An 18,520-nucleotide genomic window follows, 5' to 3' on the forward strand; every position below is an offset into this window, starting at 1 on the left:
TAGGACATATTCTCTTGAGCTGGAATCTTTTGCTCAGCATGTTCATCTATGTTGTTGCACGAATCAGTAGTTCATTCCTCTTTGTTGCTGACTGTATCCCCTCATTTGGATAGATCACAATTTGTTCATCCATTCACATGCTGATGAACATTTGGATCGTTTCCAGCTTGGGGCAATTATGAATAAAGTTGTTATGAATATTCATGTACAAGTCCTTTTGTGGCCCTGTTTTCTTTTCTCTTAAGTAAATGTCTAGGGACAACATTGTTGGGTTATATGGCAGGTGTGATTTTCTTTGTAAGAAACTTTCAGTTTTCCAAAATGGTTGTGTCATTTTACATTTCTGCTATCAGTATACAAGAATGTCAAAGTTCACATTCTCTTCAACTTTTGGTATTGTCAATCTTTTAAATTTTAGCCATCCTTGTTGGGTATGCAGTGGTATCATTTAATGTGCACTTCCCTGATGAACATCTTTTCATGTGCTTATTGGCCACCTGTATATCTTCTTCAGAGAAATGCCTATTCCAATCCTTTGCCTATCATTAAACAACACTGTCTTTTAACTGAGTTGTTAGAATTCTTCACCTATGCTGGATGCAAGTCCTTTGTCAGATATTTTTTCCCCAGTCTGCGTCTCACCTTTCCATTTTCTTTACAGTCTATTCTGAATGTCAGAAATGCTTAATTTAGATGAAGTCTGACTTATCTTCCATTTACTTTATTTTTTTTTAAGTTCAAGCTTTTTGTGTCCTAAGATCTCTCTGCCTATCCCAAGGTCACAAAGACTTTCTCCAATGTTTCTTTCTAGAAGGGTCAGAGCTTTTGCTTCTACATCCAGATCTGTGATATATTTCTGCTCAATTTCTGTGTATGGTATCTGGCTTGTTTTTAAGCTCTGTGCCCTTTCCTGGGTTGGCAGTTAAGTTTGCAAAGCAGCTTTCTCAAATAAGGCACAATCTTTTGAGGTGTCCACCCAGTGCCCCCGGTGTTCAGTAAGGTCTCTCACCTAACTGGGAAGAAAAACATCTCCCGGCCCTAGAAAGAGTTGAGCTTACATCTTCCCAGCAGCTGTTCTTGGCTTTGCCTCATGAGTTTTACCCCATGCACGCACAAACCAATGTTCAGAAAGAGCCTTGAGGAGACCCCTGAGCAAATGTCTAGAGCTTTTCTTTTATGTAGTTTGTTTTTCTCCATATTGTTCCTGGAAATTCCAACTGCTCTGGCTTCCTCAATTCTGTCTTCTCAACTTGGCAAGGCTGCTCGGCTCTGCTTGGGTTTCTGCTTGGGATTTGGAAATTGCCTCCGGCAGAAAGACCACAGGGCTGACCTCATCATTTTCTTTCTCTCAGGGACCACTATCCTGAGCCGCCCGTTGCCCAATGTTTGCAACTCTTTAGTTGTTTCACATATTTTGGTCTGTTTTCTGGTTGCTAACAGAAGACAGGCAAGTTCTATACCAGTGACTCCTTCATTGGCAAAAGTCTCTTTACCCACTTTTGTACAGGCTCAAATGTTAAATTTATCCACATGGGAGAGAGTCCTCGGACTTCAATGACAAGCCCTACGGGATTCCAATCTCAAAAGGAAAAGCCTATGGCTTTTTCCTGGCACACCTATCATGACTACACAAATGATTGCAATGATGCTCTTGAAGGAAAACCAAGCAGATGAAAGACAATGGGAACCAAATGGTGGTAAAGAATTCCATGTGCAGAGAAGACAGGAAGTCTACAGAGGTTAGGAAAGCAGTGTCCCCATGTCATGAAATACACGTGAACACTGCACGCAACAGGCGGGCAGAACAGTGGAAAGTCCCAGCACTGGGGTGAAACTCACCGGTTTGAATTCCAGGATTCCAATTAGGAGCTGCCACAACCTTAGACAGTTCACTCAGCCTCTCTGTGCCTCAGTTTCCCCAGGTATACAATATAACAGGAGTACCTGCTTTGTGTGGCGAATGTGAGAAATAAATGAGTTAACATATATTTATGGTGCTTACAGGACTTGGCACATAATAAGCACTAAAAAACGTGACTCAGTATCATCACCAGATCAAACACTGGCCAAAGCACCTTTGGCCAAAATACCTTCAGTGCCTGTGGTTCTGACCTCCCAAGCAGGGGAGGCTTTACAAGAAGAATGAAAACACATCTTACATTTACACAGTCTCAGAATACCTCCCCAAAATTTACTTATTAATTGCAAAGGGAAAATTTTTCACTTCAGGGGAGAGACCTGGAGGGACCACCTTCCTCAAATCATCATGAGAACTTCACCAGCGCTGGGGTAAACCCACATCAGGTGCCCCAGGTTCTGAGGCACTGAGGAGGTCACAACATCACTTATGCAACATCCCCCCCCTCCCCCAAACAACCCGAAGGTAACCATGAGAAAACATTAAACAAACCCAATCTGGGACATTTACAAAACCACTGGCCTGTACTTTTCAAAAACATCAAGGCCAAGGCGCCTGGGTGGCTCAGCTGGTTAAGCATCCAACTCTTGGTTTTGGCTCAGGTCATTGGTCTCATGGCTCATGGGTTTGAGTCCTTCATCGGGCTCTGTGCTGATAGTGTGGAGCCTGCTTTGCATTCTCTTTCTCCCTCTCTCCCTGCCCTTCCCCCGCTGACTCTCTCTCTCAAAAATAAACTTAAAAAAAAAAATTAATTAGATTTTAAAAAGCGTCAAGGCCAAGAAAGACAAAGAAAGGTGGAGAAACTATTCCAAGACCAATAGAGACTAAGTATACTATGTTTCACTGCTGTCTTCCTGTCCAGCCTCCAGGTGGGGAGCACCCAGTCAGAGCGCCCGCATGTGCCAGCCCCGAGCCTGGCCAGTAAGCCAGACAGGGCCCAAGGAAAGGCAGGGCCACACGGAGGTCATACCTGATCAGTACTGACTGACTGTCCTGCAACTTCAAAGGAGACTAGTATGGGCAAAGGTCATTAAGGGGGAAGTTTCTTGGAAGCTGGGGAGGATGTGGCTAGGCCGGGAGGAAGGAGAAAAACATTCAGGGGAAGGAATGTGAGTAAGGGGAAGAGGCAGGAACGGGTCTGGCAGGTTCGGGGGGCTGGGAGAAGAGCAGCCCCCGGGGCATCTTGCTGCATCCCAGTGTCCAATAACATTGCTGTTCTTGGCTTAGGTTATAGGGCAGACCATGGTGGCTGCACTGCCTGCAGCACAGAGAGAGTTCAGAAAAGGAGGATGGGGGCACCAGGTCCAGGAGCCTAGCTGTCCTGCAGGATGCCAGGACACCACGCCACTTTAGGTCAAGGCAAAGAAGGACCTGCCACATAACAGTACTGGCACCTATGCTATGGTCAGTGTGAGTGAGGGCAGAGGAGCTCCCTGGTACAGCTCAATGCTTCACCAGCTATGAACACCTTCAGACAGCAATCGCCTGCTCCACCCCCGCCCCCGCATCACCTCTCCTCACCCTCGTGCCTCACGTGATCACAGACCAAAATTCAGCTTAAGCCACGTCCACCCACATTGGCCCAGCCCAAGAATCTCCATTTTGGAGGGAACAAGATCACTATAAAAAAGCTGCACCCAGAATATTGTCCCATCCACAGCAGTGGCCCTTGAACTACGGTGGTCCATAGCAAGACTACAGTGTATTTGTCGGCTGTATTCACTGATGATTTTTACCTGTTAGGGCAGGGGGTATTAGTAAGTTGTTTACTTAAACACACTGAAAAAAACCAAACCCATATGTAATCTGCTCAGTGTACTGAAAGGCAATTTAACGTTCTTGTTAATTCTCATTTCATGGAATTTTTTTTTTTTTTTTTTTTTTTTTTTTGCCAGCAACTAATGAGATTTCTCACAGAGAAATTTGGGGAAGAATTACAAACCAGGGCCCCCTCCGCTGTGTCTAAAGGATCCCCCAGACCCATCTCTTTCTTTCCCAGGCTTCTGGAGCCCAGTTGCCTGCAGAGCTCAGACAGAGGGTGGGAACAGCAGTGGAAACAGCAGACCTATAATCTTCAAGTCTGCTGCGTCAGAACGACCTGCAAATATTTTGGGCCCAAACGCATCACCCAAATAGAAACCCTGCTCTGGCACTCTCACGCCGCTTCGGCCAAAATGCTCACACTGTGCTTGGATCTGGGCAAGAGAGGCGGTGTGCCCTGCTCCCGCAGGATTGTGTCTCAGGCTTGTCATTTAACTGGGACGATGCCAGTACCTCATTTCTCTACATCATTTTTCATGTTACTAAGTGAAGATGTCTTCTAAGAAAACAGAAAAGCCCATGAAGAACACCGATGAGCTTAAGAGGCTAGAGGAGCCCATCGACTAGAACAAAAGCTGGGGGCAGAAAAGCATTTTGAGAGAAGTGAGCATATGAAAAATATAAGGTTGGTCCTGCTTGTGTCCTGAACTACTGTGCATATAACTTAGCCCACGAAAGAGAAAACTAAAGAAAAAGCATGAAAGCTCCTGATACCTCTCACTGACTGAATATAAGAAAAGCCACAGATACTCAACACCAAGTCTTGCAAAGAAATTTTAGAGCTAAGAAAAAAACACCGGTCGAGTGCCCCAGCCAGCCGAGTGACCCTTCTTCCCCTACCCGCGTGCCACTCCACTGCCCCCACATGAAAGCCCACCCCAGGTAAGGCCCAGCCTCACACAAAGCTGCTCGAGCTGGGCCTGCCTCCAGCACGGCATGCCCTTTAGAATGAGGAGGACACTACATCAAACGAAATGTGGGAGGGATGTGTCAGATGCTAAGACAGGATTGCAGTAACTCCAGTTCGAAGTCTTTTCATCATAGGTACAGAGGTGGTTTCAGTGGCTGACAATCCTGTGGCAGGTACAGGATTTCTAGAATGTACCTGACAATTGGCATTCTCATAAGACGTTCTTCAGCAGAGCCCAAGCCCACCAAAGCCTGGGACCATGCTCACAGACCATGCCTCCCCTGCCCTGGCATCAGTCTTGTAGCCACACCAGGCAGCTGTCCAGAATGGAGGCCAGGAGCATCCCTGCTTCCTCTACACCTGGGTGGAATATGGTGGGCAGCCAACAAAGCTAGTTAACAATAAGGAACGGCTTCATTTATTAGCTAAAAGCAAGGTCTCTGGAGCTGGACAGCCTGTTCCTCAGGGGGACCCATGAGATCCAAAAAGGACACGATCAGGGTGCATGGGTGGCTCAGTTGAGCATCTGACTCTTGATTTCAGCTCAGGTGATGATCCCAGCCTGCGCGCGCGCGCCCGTGCTCGCTCTCTCTCTCTCTCTCTCTCTCTCTCTCTCTCTCTCTCCAGAGGCACTTGGGTGGCTCAGTCAGTTGAGCATCTGACTTCGGCTCAGGTCATGATCTCACAGTTTGAGTTTGAGCCCCACATTGGGCTCTGTGCTGACAGCTCAGAGCCTGGAGCCTGCTTCAGGTTCTGTGTGTGTCTCTCTCTCTGCCCCTCCCCAGCTCATGCTCTCTCTCTCTCTCTCTCTCTCTGCTTCAAAAACAAATAAACATAAAAAAAAAAAAAGATTCTCTCTCACCTTCTGCCCCTCTCCCTCACTTATTCTCTCTCTAAAAAAACAAAAATAAAAAATACATGGGACATGATAAAGTTGCTTCAAAAGAAAGGCTCTCAGAAAAACAGTCCAAATGGAGCATGAAGTAAATGCAGAAGCTGACTTGCCATCCAATAATTTAACGCATCCTCCTTTTTAAGTGCAAGCTATAGGAAAAGACGCTGAACAAGGAAAGCCATCTTCCAGAGCTTCTAGCCTCTGAAACACTCGGCCTCCTTCTCTGAGAGCCTCTGTCCCATGCTCTCCAGCCCCGAGGAGGACGGCCCTGCTCACAGTCTCCTCTGGACTTCAGCTCTCACCACCGCATGTCCCCTTCCCATTGCTTCCCTCCCTGGTGCTGTGCTCCAGCAGGGCTCCCCTGTGGACACTTCCAGAGCTGCAGGCAGAACCCCTCATCCCTCCCCTCAAGGCTTCATTGACTCCCTTCGCACTGTCCGGGACACAGCCCCCTCCAGCCAAGAGCCCCCGGAGGACGGGGTGTGGGTCCTAGCAGTCCCTTGTCGAGGCAACACCCAGCACCATGTGTGGCACCCAGGCCCTTAAGCCCTGTCGCTGCACTGTTCTCATCCTTCAGGAGCAACATACTGACTGAATCTGCTCTCCAGGGCTCCCCTGAGAGTTCACTGAGTGATCCACAAACTGAACACATGCAGTTCTTAACAGGGACAACTGTGCGCCCTCCCCACCAGGACATACTGGGCAGTGCCTGGAGACATTTTTGTCTGTCTCAGCTTGAGGGAGGAGGGTGCTATTAGCATCTAGTGGGTAGAGGTCAGGGATGCTGCGAAACACCCAACAACACACAGGACAGCCCTGCAGTAAAGAATTACTTTGCCCCAAATGTCAACAATGTCAAAGTGAAAAACTGTGGGTTTGATGGAGAACTTCCAAGGAGTGGGGTGCCTGAGAGACTCAAAGGCTACTTCTATGCATACGTGAGGAAAAGGGTAACTTATGGGTTATCCCTAACTCAAGGTTAGCAACCACACTCCTTAGTCCCCAAGGAAACACAGCAGGAGGGCTGTGGATAGGCCTCCTCCTCACCAGTTCCTCAGTGGACTCGGGTACCCCCTCCCCAGTGCTTCTGGGAGGCTCCGTCTCTGGGTACGAGTGCCATCCTCATGCAGCCACGGAGAACCTGCATGAAGGCCCAGGCTGGGAAAGCAAACCTCAGATGTAACTCGTATGTGCACAAAATGATTGGTTAAGAAATTTCAAACGTATATTTTCACGCTATCAATAGCCATAAAACAGCCTGAAGTTCCAGATAACACTTTGGACACAAAAAAAGAATCATAAAGAAAGAAAATCAGAGTTGTTTAAACAGGAAAAAATGAGGCAAAGTAGCCAGGGTATAGGGTAATCAGAGGGCGCGCCTGTATGGAAAGAGAGGCAAGAAGGCAGGCTGGAGTAGAGGAAGCGGCTAAGGGGGTTTGGAGTCTGATGGATCTGGTTTACATTTCAGCTCTACAGCTACTAACCAGGACCTTGCTTGCTGTCCCCATTCCTTCCAGGGTGCCTGGGAGGTCCATGAAGTGCTGGGCACAAGAGCCAGCACAGTGGAGACTCAGTGCAGAGCAAGCCACAAGGAAGACACCGGCTCTAGCTGCCGGCGCCCCCCACCTGCCATCACAGGCCCTGGGGCGTGTAAGGCCAGGAACTCGGATACAGGTTAATCACCTGTAACCAGGCTGCCCCATTCTACCCACTGCCCTCTCCAGGCCCACATGAGACTCTGCAGGTGAAAACACAGGGTAGGGTTAGGTGACGAAAGGAGAGCATTACCTGTACTATAGCCACCTGCTTCGGGTACATGCTAATCAAGTTTTCTACCATTGTGCAGTCTATGAAAAGAGGGCTGAAGGTAAAGATGTTGTGCAAACAAGACAGCAAGGGAAATGTTTAACCTAATTCAGAAAGCAAGTTACTCAAGCACCTGTGAAATGTTCTTCAATGGGACTCATGAGTGCAAATACTGTACTAACAATGAGGATGACTTCGCTCCCTGCCCCTTACAAGTGCCTGATACTGATCCAGCTTCCTTACAGACATTCTTTCTAATCCCCACAATCCCAGAAAAATTATTATTCTCCTCTTACTGGGGAGCAAACAGAACCTTTGGGAAATATACATAGGTTGCTCAAGGGCACAGTGTGGCAGAAGCAGATGTGGAAGCCAGGTCAGACTGGTTCCAGAGCCAGGGATCCCACTATTTTTAACCACCTCTAAAATTCCTTCAAAGGGACTTCATCTTCATGCAAATATTATACTAACTGCAAAGGATTTTAAACAGATCATTAAAGGGGCGCCTGGGTAGCTCAGTCGGTTAAGCATCCGACTTCAGCTCAGGTCATGATCTCGTGGTTTGCGAGTTCAAGCCCCGCATCAGGCTCTATGCTGACAGCTCGGAGCCTGGAGCCTGCTTCAGATTCTGTGTCTCCCTCTCTCGCTGCCCCTTCCCTGTTCATGCTCTGTCTCTCTTTCTCTCTCAAAAATAAACATTAGGGGCGCCTGGGTGGCGCAGTCGGTTAAGCGTCCGACTTCAGCCAGGTCACGATCTCACGGCCCGTGAGTTCGAGCCCCGCGTCGGGCTCTGGGCTGATGGCTCAGAGCCTGGAGCCTGTTTCCGATTCTGTGTCTCCCTCTCTCTCTGCCCCTCCCCTGTTCATGCTCTGTCTCTCTCTGTCCCAAAAAAAAATAAAAAAAAAAAATTTAAAAAAAAAAAAAAAACATTAAAAAATTAAAAAAAAAAAAAAAACAGATCATTAAAGCAATAGAGGCTTGATAGGCCCCCATAGGGTAACGCTTGACAAACATATATTTAAAAGGCTAAAAAAAATGCATTTCCTTAACTTATTCTACAACTCAGACTGGCCTCTAATTCAGACAACTCTTGCCCTCTTGCCCCAATTTGGCTCCAAATTAATTAAGTTTTACTATAAATAAAGGAGTAGATCACCATTATGGATCCATGCTATACCAGATAAATCAGCATTTAGAAACCTTGAAAACTTTCTAAAAATAAAGACTCCTAACCGGCTACCACACTAATGTCAGCCGTCCTCCTTTCCCCTGTGGGCACAATACCAGCCTGGGAAAGAAAAAGGGAAGTTCTTCCTTAGCTTTGGCTGGCACTCGGGAGGCAGGAAGGAAACGGACATTTACTGAGTGTGCTGGGTGCCAGGCCCAGAGACAGGTGCCTTCTCTCCTGAGATCCAGTTCAGCCATCACTGTGTTTCATTATCTTACCAGATGACCACGGAGTGAAAAGTTACTGCAGAATAGGACATTCATGCGATCTCAAAGTATTACCACCACCAGAGAGATAATTTATTCATTGTGAAGGGGAAAATGTACCTTTTCAAGGGAGAGATCAGGAAACCTCACCCCTCCACCAAGTAGTCAGCCTTATTATTACTAATAGCAAGACTGCCTGATGTTACACGCTTCCTGGTGCAATGTAGTATGAAGCACACAGCACTGCCTACAGAGTGTTCTTGCTGTAAAAAAGGTTACCTTAATGGAAAACCTCCTCCAGAAAAAACTCAGGAAACACAGGGGTCAGTGAAACAGCTCAAACACCACAAGGAAACACCCAGACAACTCCAGAACATGGTACACTGCACATGACGACTGGCCTGCACTGTTAAAATTAAAAAAAAAAAAAGAGAGAGAGAAGGGGCGCCTGGGTGGCTTAGTTGGTTGAGTGTCCGACTTCAGCTCAGATCATGATCTCGCAGTTCGTGGGTTCAAGTCCACGTCGGGCTCTGTGCTGACAGCTCGGAGCCTGGAGCCTGCTCTGGATTGTGTCTCCCCCTCTCTTTCTGCCCCTCCCCCACTTGTGCTCTGTCTCTCCTTCAAAAATAAATAAACATTAAAAAGAAAGGCAAGGCCATTAAAAACAAATAACAACAAAAAACAGTGTGTGAGTGTGTAAGTGTGTGTGTGTGTGTGTGTGTGCGTGTGTGTTTAGGGGGAGATTTTTCTACTGTAAAAGTGACTTCAAAACACAACCAAATGCTATGTGTGGACCTTGACTGGCTCACAGGTTTTAAAAACTCCAGCTATGGGAGATTTGTGATGTGTGGGGTAGTGTGAACATGGACTGGATGTTAGATGATATTGTGGAGTTATCCATTTTCTTACACATGATCGTGAAACTGTGATTATGTAGAAGACTGTCCTTATTCTCAGGAGACTCAACTGAAATTTTTCGGGGTAAAGTATGATCCTGGCTACAACTCAGCTTCAAATGGCTTGGCCAAAAAAAAAAAAAGAAAAAAAAAGTACAAAGAGAGAAAACAGATGTGGCAAAACATGAACAATTTCTGAACTAGGCAGAGGGCAGACAGTGTATTATCACTGTGTTATTTTTCATCTTTGCTGCATGTTTGACGTTTTGTATGATAAAAATTGGAATAGGGTAGGCAGAGGTGATTCCAGGAAGGGGTGGTCCCAGCAGGTCTGTGTGTACAGAACACATAAGGAGGCTGTTCACCACGTGAGAAAACACCAGGGACTCTTGTATAAGATTAAGATTTCAAGGCTGGGCAGACTGGTTTGTGATGTTACTTTGGATCTCAGGAACACTATCATTTCTCAATGCCAGCAGTATTTTTGTAAAACACGGCCACCCTCACCCAGCTGGCTAGTCCCCACATCTGTAACACGAAAATAGGCACAGGTAGATTTATCCAAGCTTTCAAAATGCTTGTTGTGTTAAAAACCAACTCTGTCTATACTTTGGCCCAGAACTTCAACTGTGCACGGCGAAAGAGGCTTGCGTTTGCTTTGCATCACACGTCCTGGGAGTAAACACTCCCAAATGCCAACACACACACTGGTCAACGCTGACCTTTGGCTGGCAGCTGGGCCGCTGCCCTGCAGTGGAACAGTGTGCTGAGTTTCCGGGACTGCTCAGCTCTGCTCTGCTGGGACTCTGGGCTGAGTGACTTCATTGAGCCACAGACTGGAGATAAAGCCACCAAAACATGAGGAACTGCTCAGCAGGCAGGTCATGACAAGTCCCTCATTTATTTATTTTTTGACTTATTTTTTTTTTTTAAATATAATTTATTGTCAAGTTGGCTAACATACAGTGTGTACAGCGTGCTCTTGGTTTCGGGGGTAGATTCCCGTGATTCATCGCTTACATGTAACACCCAGTGCTCATCCCAACAAGTGCCCTCCTCAATGCCCATCACCCATTTTCCCCTCTCCCGCCCCCCAACAAGTCCCTCATTTAAAGCATTTTTTTCTACTCAGACACCAAGGCTTCTCAGTGATGTCCCAGAGAACCAGAGCGGGAAGTCCCTTAATAAGCTTGCCTCTGATGTGTTCAGCTTTCTTCACATACAAAGGGTAGCTTACGTGGAGCCTCTGGAAAGCTCACTACTTAGCAAGGTGTCGCTGACACTGAAACATGTCTGTGGATGCTGGCCCATAATAGTCAGTGTGTTTATGTAGCTTGAAGAAAGACTCCAGGCATCACTTGGCACTCAAACTCTCATCCACCTGGGCTGAGACCATCTAAAAACCCCCACAACAGAGGTAAGCACTGCGATGGGAGATCCTTGTGGGGATCAAAATCCTCCCCTGAGACATTAATATATACTATAATAATGTTATTAATTATTAATATAATATTATGTAGCAATAATTATAATAAATTAATCTATATTGTATATTATGTTATAACATATTATATATTATGCTATAATATGTTATATATATTATACATTGTTATATATAATAACATTATCATTAATATATATATTAACATCTCAGGGGAGGATTTTTTATAAATTTTTTTTTTCAACGTTTATTTATTTTTGGGACAGAGAGAGACAGAGCATGAACGGGGGAGGGGCAGAGAGAGAGGGAGACACAGAATCGGAAACAGGCTCCAGGCTCCGAGCCATCAGCCCAGAGCCCGACGCGGGGCTCGAACTCACGGACCGCGAGATCGTGACCTGGCTGAAGTCGGACGCTTAACCGACTGCGCCACCCCGGCGCCCCTCAGGGGAGGATTTTGATTGTATATATATATCAGAAGACATCCTCCAGGACAAAACCCTCCAAGTAAAAAACAACAACCTGTAAATGGAGACTAAAAGTGATATTCTGGGTAGAAAAAGAAACAAAGACAGTGGTCTAAGGATCCACTGAAATCAGGGATGTGAAACGGTGAAAAGTCCCTCGGCCTGTCTGGCAGAGAAGGGGGTGCAGCTGATGGCACAGAGCTGGTCTGACAGGAAAATGGGACAGTACCTGCCCGCAGAGCTGGGGAACTGTCAGAGAAGAGAGGAAGTAAGCCCATGGCACAGGGGGACAAAAGCTCTCAGGAGGGAAAGACTGTGACCCCAAAGAGGGTAGGGACTGTTAAACTGCTCAGGAGAGATGACTGCTATTTAAAATATGCTTGACAATGGGGCGCCTGGGTGGCTCAGTCGGTTAAGCATCAGACTCTTGGTTTTGGCTCAGGTCATGTTCTCATGGTTTGTGGGTTCGAGCCCAATATTGGGCTCCACGCTGACAGGAGCCTGCTTGGGATTCTCTCTCTTTCTGTCTCTGCCCATCCCCTACTCGTGAGCTCGCTTGTACACTCTCTCAAATAAACTTAAAAAAAAAAAAGAATTTAAAATATGCTCAACAAAATAAACGGTAGAATTGATGATGAAGGATGGAGTGGCCTCATCTTCACACACCAAGACCTCCCGCAAGGGCTGCAAGGTGGACGCTCCTGTCATGGGAGCCTGGCACTCTAGCCAGCAGCTCTGCTGGACTGGGGAACCGACGCCGTGTCTGGGAAGACAGAGCCCCCCAAAGCCAAACTGCTCACAGACTTCCCTGAGAGACCCCCTCCCTTTTCCCAGAGGGAAAAGCCCCACACTTCTCTGGACAGAACCAACAAGTCTAGGAGATGAGCAAGGGCAGACACAGTCCTCGCCCTTCTACCTCTTCTCCCCGACCCTCCTCCTCATCACAGTCCCAGGACCCAGTGCCCATTTCCACACGCTCCCTCCACGTCTAGCCTTACGCTGAGCAAAAGGCCACGCTGTCGTCCGGTCTTTGCATACAGAAAGCGCCAACCGCAGTGGGGTTTGCACACGTGCTCGCACCGAAGATTAAGCAAAGCGAGTGTGTCCCTGAAGGCTTCAGGGCCAGTGCCGTCACTCTGAACACAGGCAACCTGGCACACTTCTCAGCAGTGGGCAACTCTGCCTGTCATAATCACATTTCATTCTCTCAACCACAAATATCAAGCCCTCAGGAATAAGTCGGGCCATCGGCATTAATCAAATCCACGGAAACAGCCAGAGCTACGCTAGGAAATCTTAGGTCAGGGAACACAATGCAAAGTAAGCCTGTAGTTCCTTCAGAGAGAAAGGAGGGCCAGCTGGAGGAGACAGAAGTAGGAGGGGAGTGGAGATCCGCGCACAATGTCTTGAAAACACACACATACAGTTCATGCACCCAAGTCAGCAGCTGATTTGGGCTAAGTCATCACAAATTATTCCTGGGGGAACAAGTCGGTATTTGTTCAACAGGGAAAATAGCAAGACAAGTAGAGACTAAAAAGGAAAGAAAAAGTGGCAAACATATACAGTCGGGCACTGGTTATAAGATTTATCAAGGCCAGACAACCAGAAGAAAATGGCATCCAAGAAAAGCCTCTTCGGGGTTACCTGGAGCCTGGGATAATTCACTCAAATAAGCCCTGTGTTAGTTATAACAAGCAAAACTCTAAATCTAGCAACTCCACGCTATAAGATGCACACAGCTGCAGGACCCCTCCCTAACGCTAAGGAGCACACTCTCTGCAGAAACTTCCCACTCTGCCCATGTGAGCACAGTGGGGAAGTTTTGAGAACCAGTCATTTTGGAATTAATGCCTCTGTACAGATAGTTATAACCCTTCCTTCCCCAAAATGCAATCACAGGGGCACTCCTAGGCCTACAGCCAACCAAAGCCTCCTGTTACTGTAATAAAGGTAAGGACGTGCGCCAAGAAAACAATACAAACCCATGACACACAGCACACAGGACAACAGGGTGGAACTTCTAGTTCTCCAGAAGGGCCATCTGGGGTTTTCTCCTCCATCAGCAAACCCTCAAGGAAGAACCAACGGGGACTTAGCACAGGGATTCTGAGACCTCCCCAGCCCCTCTGAACCTCCTCCTCCATTCAGCAAACCACTTGGTTGTCCCAAGTCTCATGGAAAGGAAGAAAAGTTGAAATACAAATAACAGAACTGCGCTGGGAAAGGGAACCACCAGGGGAGGCCTGAGAAGCAACTTAATTAGGAAAGCTTGGGACAGGGACGGAACAGGCGGACCTATTCAGGAAGGAGGGGAAAGAGGAGATGTGGGGAAGAAGGCAGTCCGAGTGGGTCCTGCTCCAACCAAAACAGACAAAAAAGCTGGGGGGAAAGGTGAGGGCGAGGGGGCAGGAGGGAGTAGTACTGGGGACGCAATGCATGGCCTTACAATCCAGACATTGCAAAGTAACAGGATTTAAAAGCGAACTGGAGATAGCAAAGCTTTGGGATGTGAAAGAGCAGGAAAAAGCCCAGCATCAGACTAGGGATTTAGAGATGCAGGTTAAAAGTGAGAAGGGGAGGCTAGGAAGAGACTCTAAAAGGGGGCACAAAGGACTGTTCCAACTGGGGGTTCACGGCCCCAGGCTGGAAAGTGGAGTAGCCTTAAGTCACGGTAACAAGGTAGCGGGAATGGGGGGAGGGGGGCAGGGAGCTAGTTTTAGTTTTAGGCAGGTATCTCGGAAGACAGGCATGAGCAAGCTGTTGAAAAAGAGGTGGGGTGAACCCTGGCTAGAGGCTGCAGCGATAAGGCGAGAGACTCAGGACCCCGGGTCGGGGCCAGAGCCTCCTCTAGTTTGGGAATGCCCAGCACGGGCTCGCGGGCAGAAGGCACCCCAGGCCTTAACTCTGGAGGCGGGAGGGTCCCCGAGGCTGGGCAGGGCCTGCGGTGGTCTTACAGGGCCTCAGGAGGGTGGGGGTCCGGGACTCACGCATCAACGTGCTGAAGGCCACGACGCCGAGCAGCCCCTGCAGGAAGATGCCGAAACTGTGCATGAGTGCGCCGCTCTCGCAGCGGCCCGCACCGGACGCGACGGTGGACGGTGGCCCGCCCGGCAGCCCGCGGCTCGCGTTCCCGGCGGGGCCCTGCATGGCGGGCTTGGCGGAAGGGCGCGGGGTGCCGCGGCCAGCCCGCCAGCCCGGCCGGCCTCGCTGCGTGCGGGGGCCGCACCGCCGAGCCCCGGGCCGGGAGTCCGAGACAGGAGCCGGTACCTCCGCCCCGCGGCCCACTCGCCGCCGCGCGTAACCCGACGTCTGAGATCGCAGCGCCCGATTGGCTCGGCCGGGCGTGGGGGCGGGCCTCGGCCGCTCCGGCTCTCTCCCACCACGGGCGGGGCTCCGGCCAGGCGTGGGGGCGGGGTCGTGCGTCCGGGCCACAGGTAGAGCGGACCAGGTGAGCCGGGCAGCACGGACTGGAGGGAGCGAGTCCCCGGACCCTGAGCTCCAGGTCGGCAAGGCAGGAGCAGGGATCGTCTGCGACTAAATTCTTTTCCTTTCCAAGATTAAGCCATCGTAGCTTGCAGAATTTACTAAAAACACTCCTGGATTCCACCCTGTTTCCGATTCAGTAGCTCTGAGACCGAGCAGAATAATCTGCATTTTCAGCAAGCGGCCTAGATTATTCTGAAGGAGCAGTGAGGCAAACAATCCAAGACTCTGCACACAGTAATATTCCTTCCAGTACAGACGTTCGACGTTCTTCTATTTTCCTTGTTAGTACGAATATTGCGGCCAAGAGCTTATCTTAGATTGATCAATCCGCCTGAGTCGACTTTTTTTTTCTTCCCTGAGCATAATGTAAATGGTTATTTCAATCCAGATGTGGTCGTTTAGAAATATACAAGGTTTATACTGAAAATAGGTCAACATACCCCCATCATGTCCATTTTGAACGTGCTTCATAAAGCCAAGTTGTTGGTAACTCTCAGAGTCTCTAATGCCTCCCTCCTCGCATGCACGTTTACTCCCACCTTAACCCCTTGACTCCTTGGAAGGAGCTCTCTACCTCTATTAGGGCCTCTAGTCTCTATTGTCCCATCTATCCTCCCAACACCTCTGCCTTTTCTCCATACACCTCTTGTTGATTCCTTCAAGTCCCCAGCCTTCCTGCTGCATTTGCTTAATGACCATGTACACATATTATTCCAATAGACACTGGGCTGTATTTGTGGAACAATAGATACTCCACCTAGGGAAACTTACCCTTAAAAGATAGCCACCAACGAATTCCAATTATATAAAAGGGCTAAATGCCACACAAAAGCTTTCGTGGCTAACAGGAATACTAACCTGATTATCCAGAGAACAGAAATGCTGTTGGCTCTTTAGAGCCCTTCTCTTACAATGCACTTCATAGCTCTGGGTCTTAAACGGCATTTCAGCTGTGTGTACTACTGTTCCCTTTTCTGCTGAATGAACTACTCCTCGTGCTTAAGGCCTGCCTGACCTCCCTCTCCGGTGGGCTTCCATACTACCTTGTGTATACTGCTCCACTAGAGCTTTTCATACTGCTAATCAGATGGTTTTACATGTGTCTCTCACACAGCTGAGTGTGAGTTCCTGGAGGGCGGGAACTGGTTTACATTATTCACCCTTATATCCAACATAGCGCCTGGCACACAGAACATGGCAACACTTTTTTTTAAATTAAACCGAATTTTAATTTATAAAATTTAAAACTCTCCACAAGTATTGACCATGGGAAAATACAGAAAATCAGGTTAAGAAAATAAATAGGTAAGGGAAAATTGCATTACTGCCTTTAAATCTAAGAAGGTCTCTTACGGGGATGCTCAACAGTTACAGTCCATGTTCAGAGGGAATCAAACAAGAGGATGTGTACTTAAAGCAGAAGAGATTGTGGGCTGAGTATAAGGAGACTGTTAATTGCTTGAAGATACAGGCAGCCTAAGGGAAGTTGCACATAAGAGCTGGAGAATGACGTTTTTGACAAAGCACTGCTCTGTCCTTCCAGGTGTGGAGGGATCCTTAAGGCCCGTTGCTGCTGTACCAAGACAAATGTAGACAAACAAGAAGCATTCTTCCGAGATCAGGGGCAGATTCCCCAACGCCAGGAGCAAGGTCGCTGTGGGGAAATTCTGCTCTTCCTACCTTTCCTGACCTGCAATTAAAAAGTCCCTAAGTCCAGAGGGTAAAGGTCAGACAGCAGGAGAAGGGGGGAGAATTCTGGAAAGGCTCAGTTTATTAAAGTAGAAAGGAACTTTCTCCTCCTTCCAGAGATGATTCTGAGGCCCCACTGGAAAGAGTTTTGAAGGATTTACTCTGGCCAAGATGTCTTCTTTGCTGTCAAATGAAGTTAAACATAGCTTAAGACCTGTATTAATGTTCTTACAACCACTTAAAACTGCCATAATATGCCACAAGTTTATATACACTCTTAATTACAAAAAAAAAACCCCACGCAAAATATTAATCCAAAATAGTTATTTTTTAATCCCTTGAAGTTATACCCATCAAACTTGATGGGAATTATTTTAATAGGTATTCTTGTGCATATTTCTCCTTAATTATACTTTATCCTCAACTCATAACTTTTAAAATTAAGAGAAAAACAGCAAGCAGGAAGGATACAATGCAATATGCATTTTGTTTTGTTCCAAACAAGCAGCTTAAAAAAAAAAGGGGGTAGCATACAATAAACAAAGTGCATCAGTTCCAACAAGTTAGTATTAGAAAGAGGCCTAAGGAGAGGGCTGGAACCAGCCAGAAGTCCCACCCTGGCAGGCCTCTGATTGTCTTTAGAGAATATTCAACCAAAAAAAGAAAGGAAGAAGGGAAGAGGAAAAGAAATGAGCACTTTAAAATCTCAAAAGAAACATTCGAACTACACTTCCTTAGAGCCTTCTTGCAAAAGGAGATAAGGAACTGTCCAGTTTTAATTCTGTCTCAACTTTGTAGGGGCCCTTTAGTCATCTGCTTTGTGACTTGATTTTACCCCTAAAGCCTGTCCTCGTCTTTCTTCAAGCACTATTTGCCCACCACCATTTGGCCAAACTAAGCACGCAGTTAGGTTGACTAAACCACGTAGAAACCTCAGGACTGAGCTTCCACACACTGTGAGAACAGGCACCATCGGCAATGGTGGCATCATTTCACTGGTCAATATCATCCTTTGTCCCCAAAAATAGTCAGAGACCCTTGCCTCCCATGGCTCAGGGTCCACACTTGACTGCTGGTGTTGAGGACTTGTCCGGCAAGGCTGTAGATTGTTTTCCTTTTAAAACCGTCCTTTGTGATAGGCCATAGCACCAGGACAGACCAGACCCAAACAGTGTGTTAAGTCAGAAAAGACGTAAGTAGGGAGGGAGTTTTAGGCCTATTTCTCCATTCCCCCCTCTCCTAGTTTTGCTGGTTCTTGTGAAAAATCCAAGAGTTCTGAAACACCAGAAGCAAGAAAACCTCCAGTGCATTTAGTGCTCACCACCTTTTTTATACCTTTACCCCGAAGGCTGCCCTCAGAAATAAGGCTACTTATGTAGTCTGGAAAAAGTACAGAGGAAACCCCAAGTGGGAAAGCTTGGAACCAGATCCACATGCACTGGGCTTTGAGTTTAGAACTCTTCTGCAAAAACTCCAAGTTCACAGGTGGCTTACTTGGATAGATTCAAATTTCCAAAGTATGTACATTCTCACACAAGGGGTGAGAATCATAAAATTCACTAACAGAACATTGTAAAGTGAATAAAGTCATGAAAGAATTATAACTGCATGAAAGGGGCTTTTTTTTTTTTTTTTTTTTTTTTTTTTTTTTTTTTTTTTTTGGTTTCACAGGAGGCTTTGTTCTACAGTTTCTGAGACAGCACCATGACCATAAAACATGGTTACTTACAGTGGACCCAGGACCAAGACATTCA

The 18,520-nt window shown here is 47.3% G+C and overlaps 1 protein-coding gene across 3 annotated transcripts in view; it reads right to left on the reverse strand.

Moving 5' to 3' along the window:
* Window positions 1-14,856, reverse strand: part of STIMATE (STIM activating enhancer) — a 60,474-nt gene extending 45,618 nt beyond the window's left edge. For all 3 annotated transcript variants that reach the window (XR_007150463.1, XM_047850726.1, XM_047850725.1), the window contains exon 1: window positions 14,579-14,856. Coding sequence is in view for 2 of the 3 variants with exons in the window: in XM_047850726.1 (XP_047706682.1) it covers window positions 14,579-14,738 (160 nt within the window). In the remaining variant the exon portion in view is untranslated. The remainder of the gene's footprint in view (window positions 1-14,578) is intronic.
* Window positions 14,857-18,520: the final 3,664 nt, after the last annotated feature.

The sequence above is a fragment of the Prionailurus viverrinus genome, chromosome A2 (assembly GCF_022837055.1).
Source record: "Prionailurus viverrinus isolate Anna chromosome A2, UM_Priviv_1.0, whole genome shotgun sequence".
Lineage (NCBI taxonomy): Eukaryota > Metazoa > Chordata > Mammalia > Carnivora > Felidae > Prionailurus > Prionailurus viverrinus.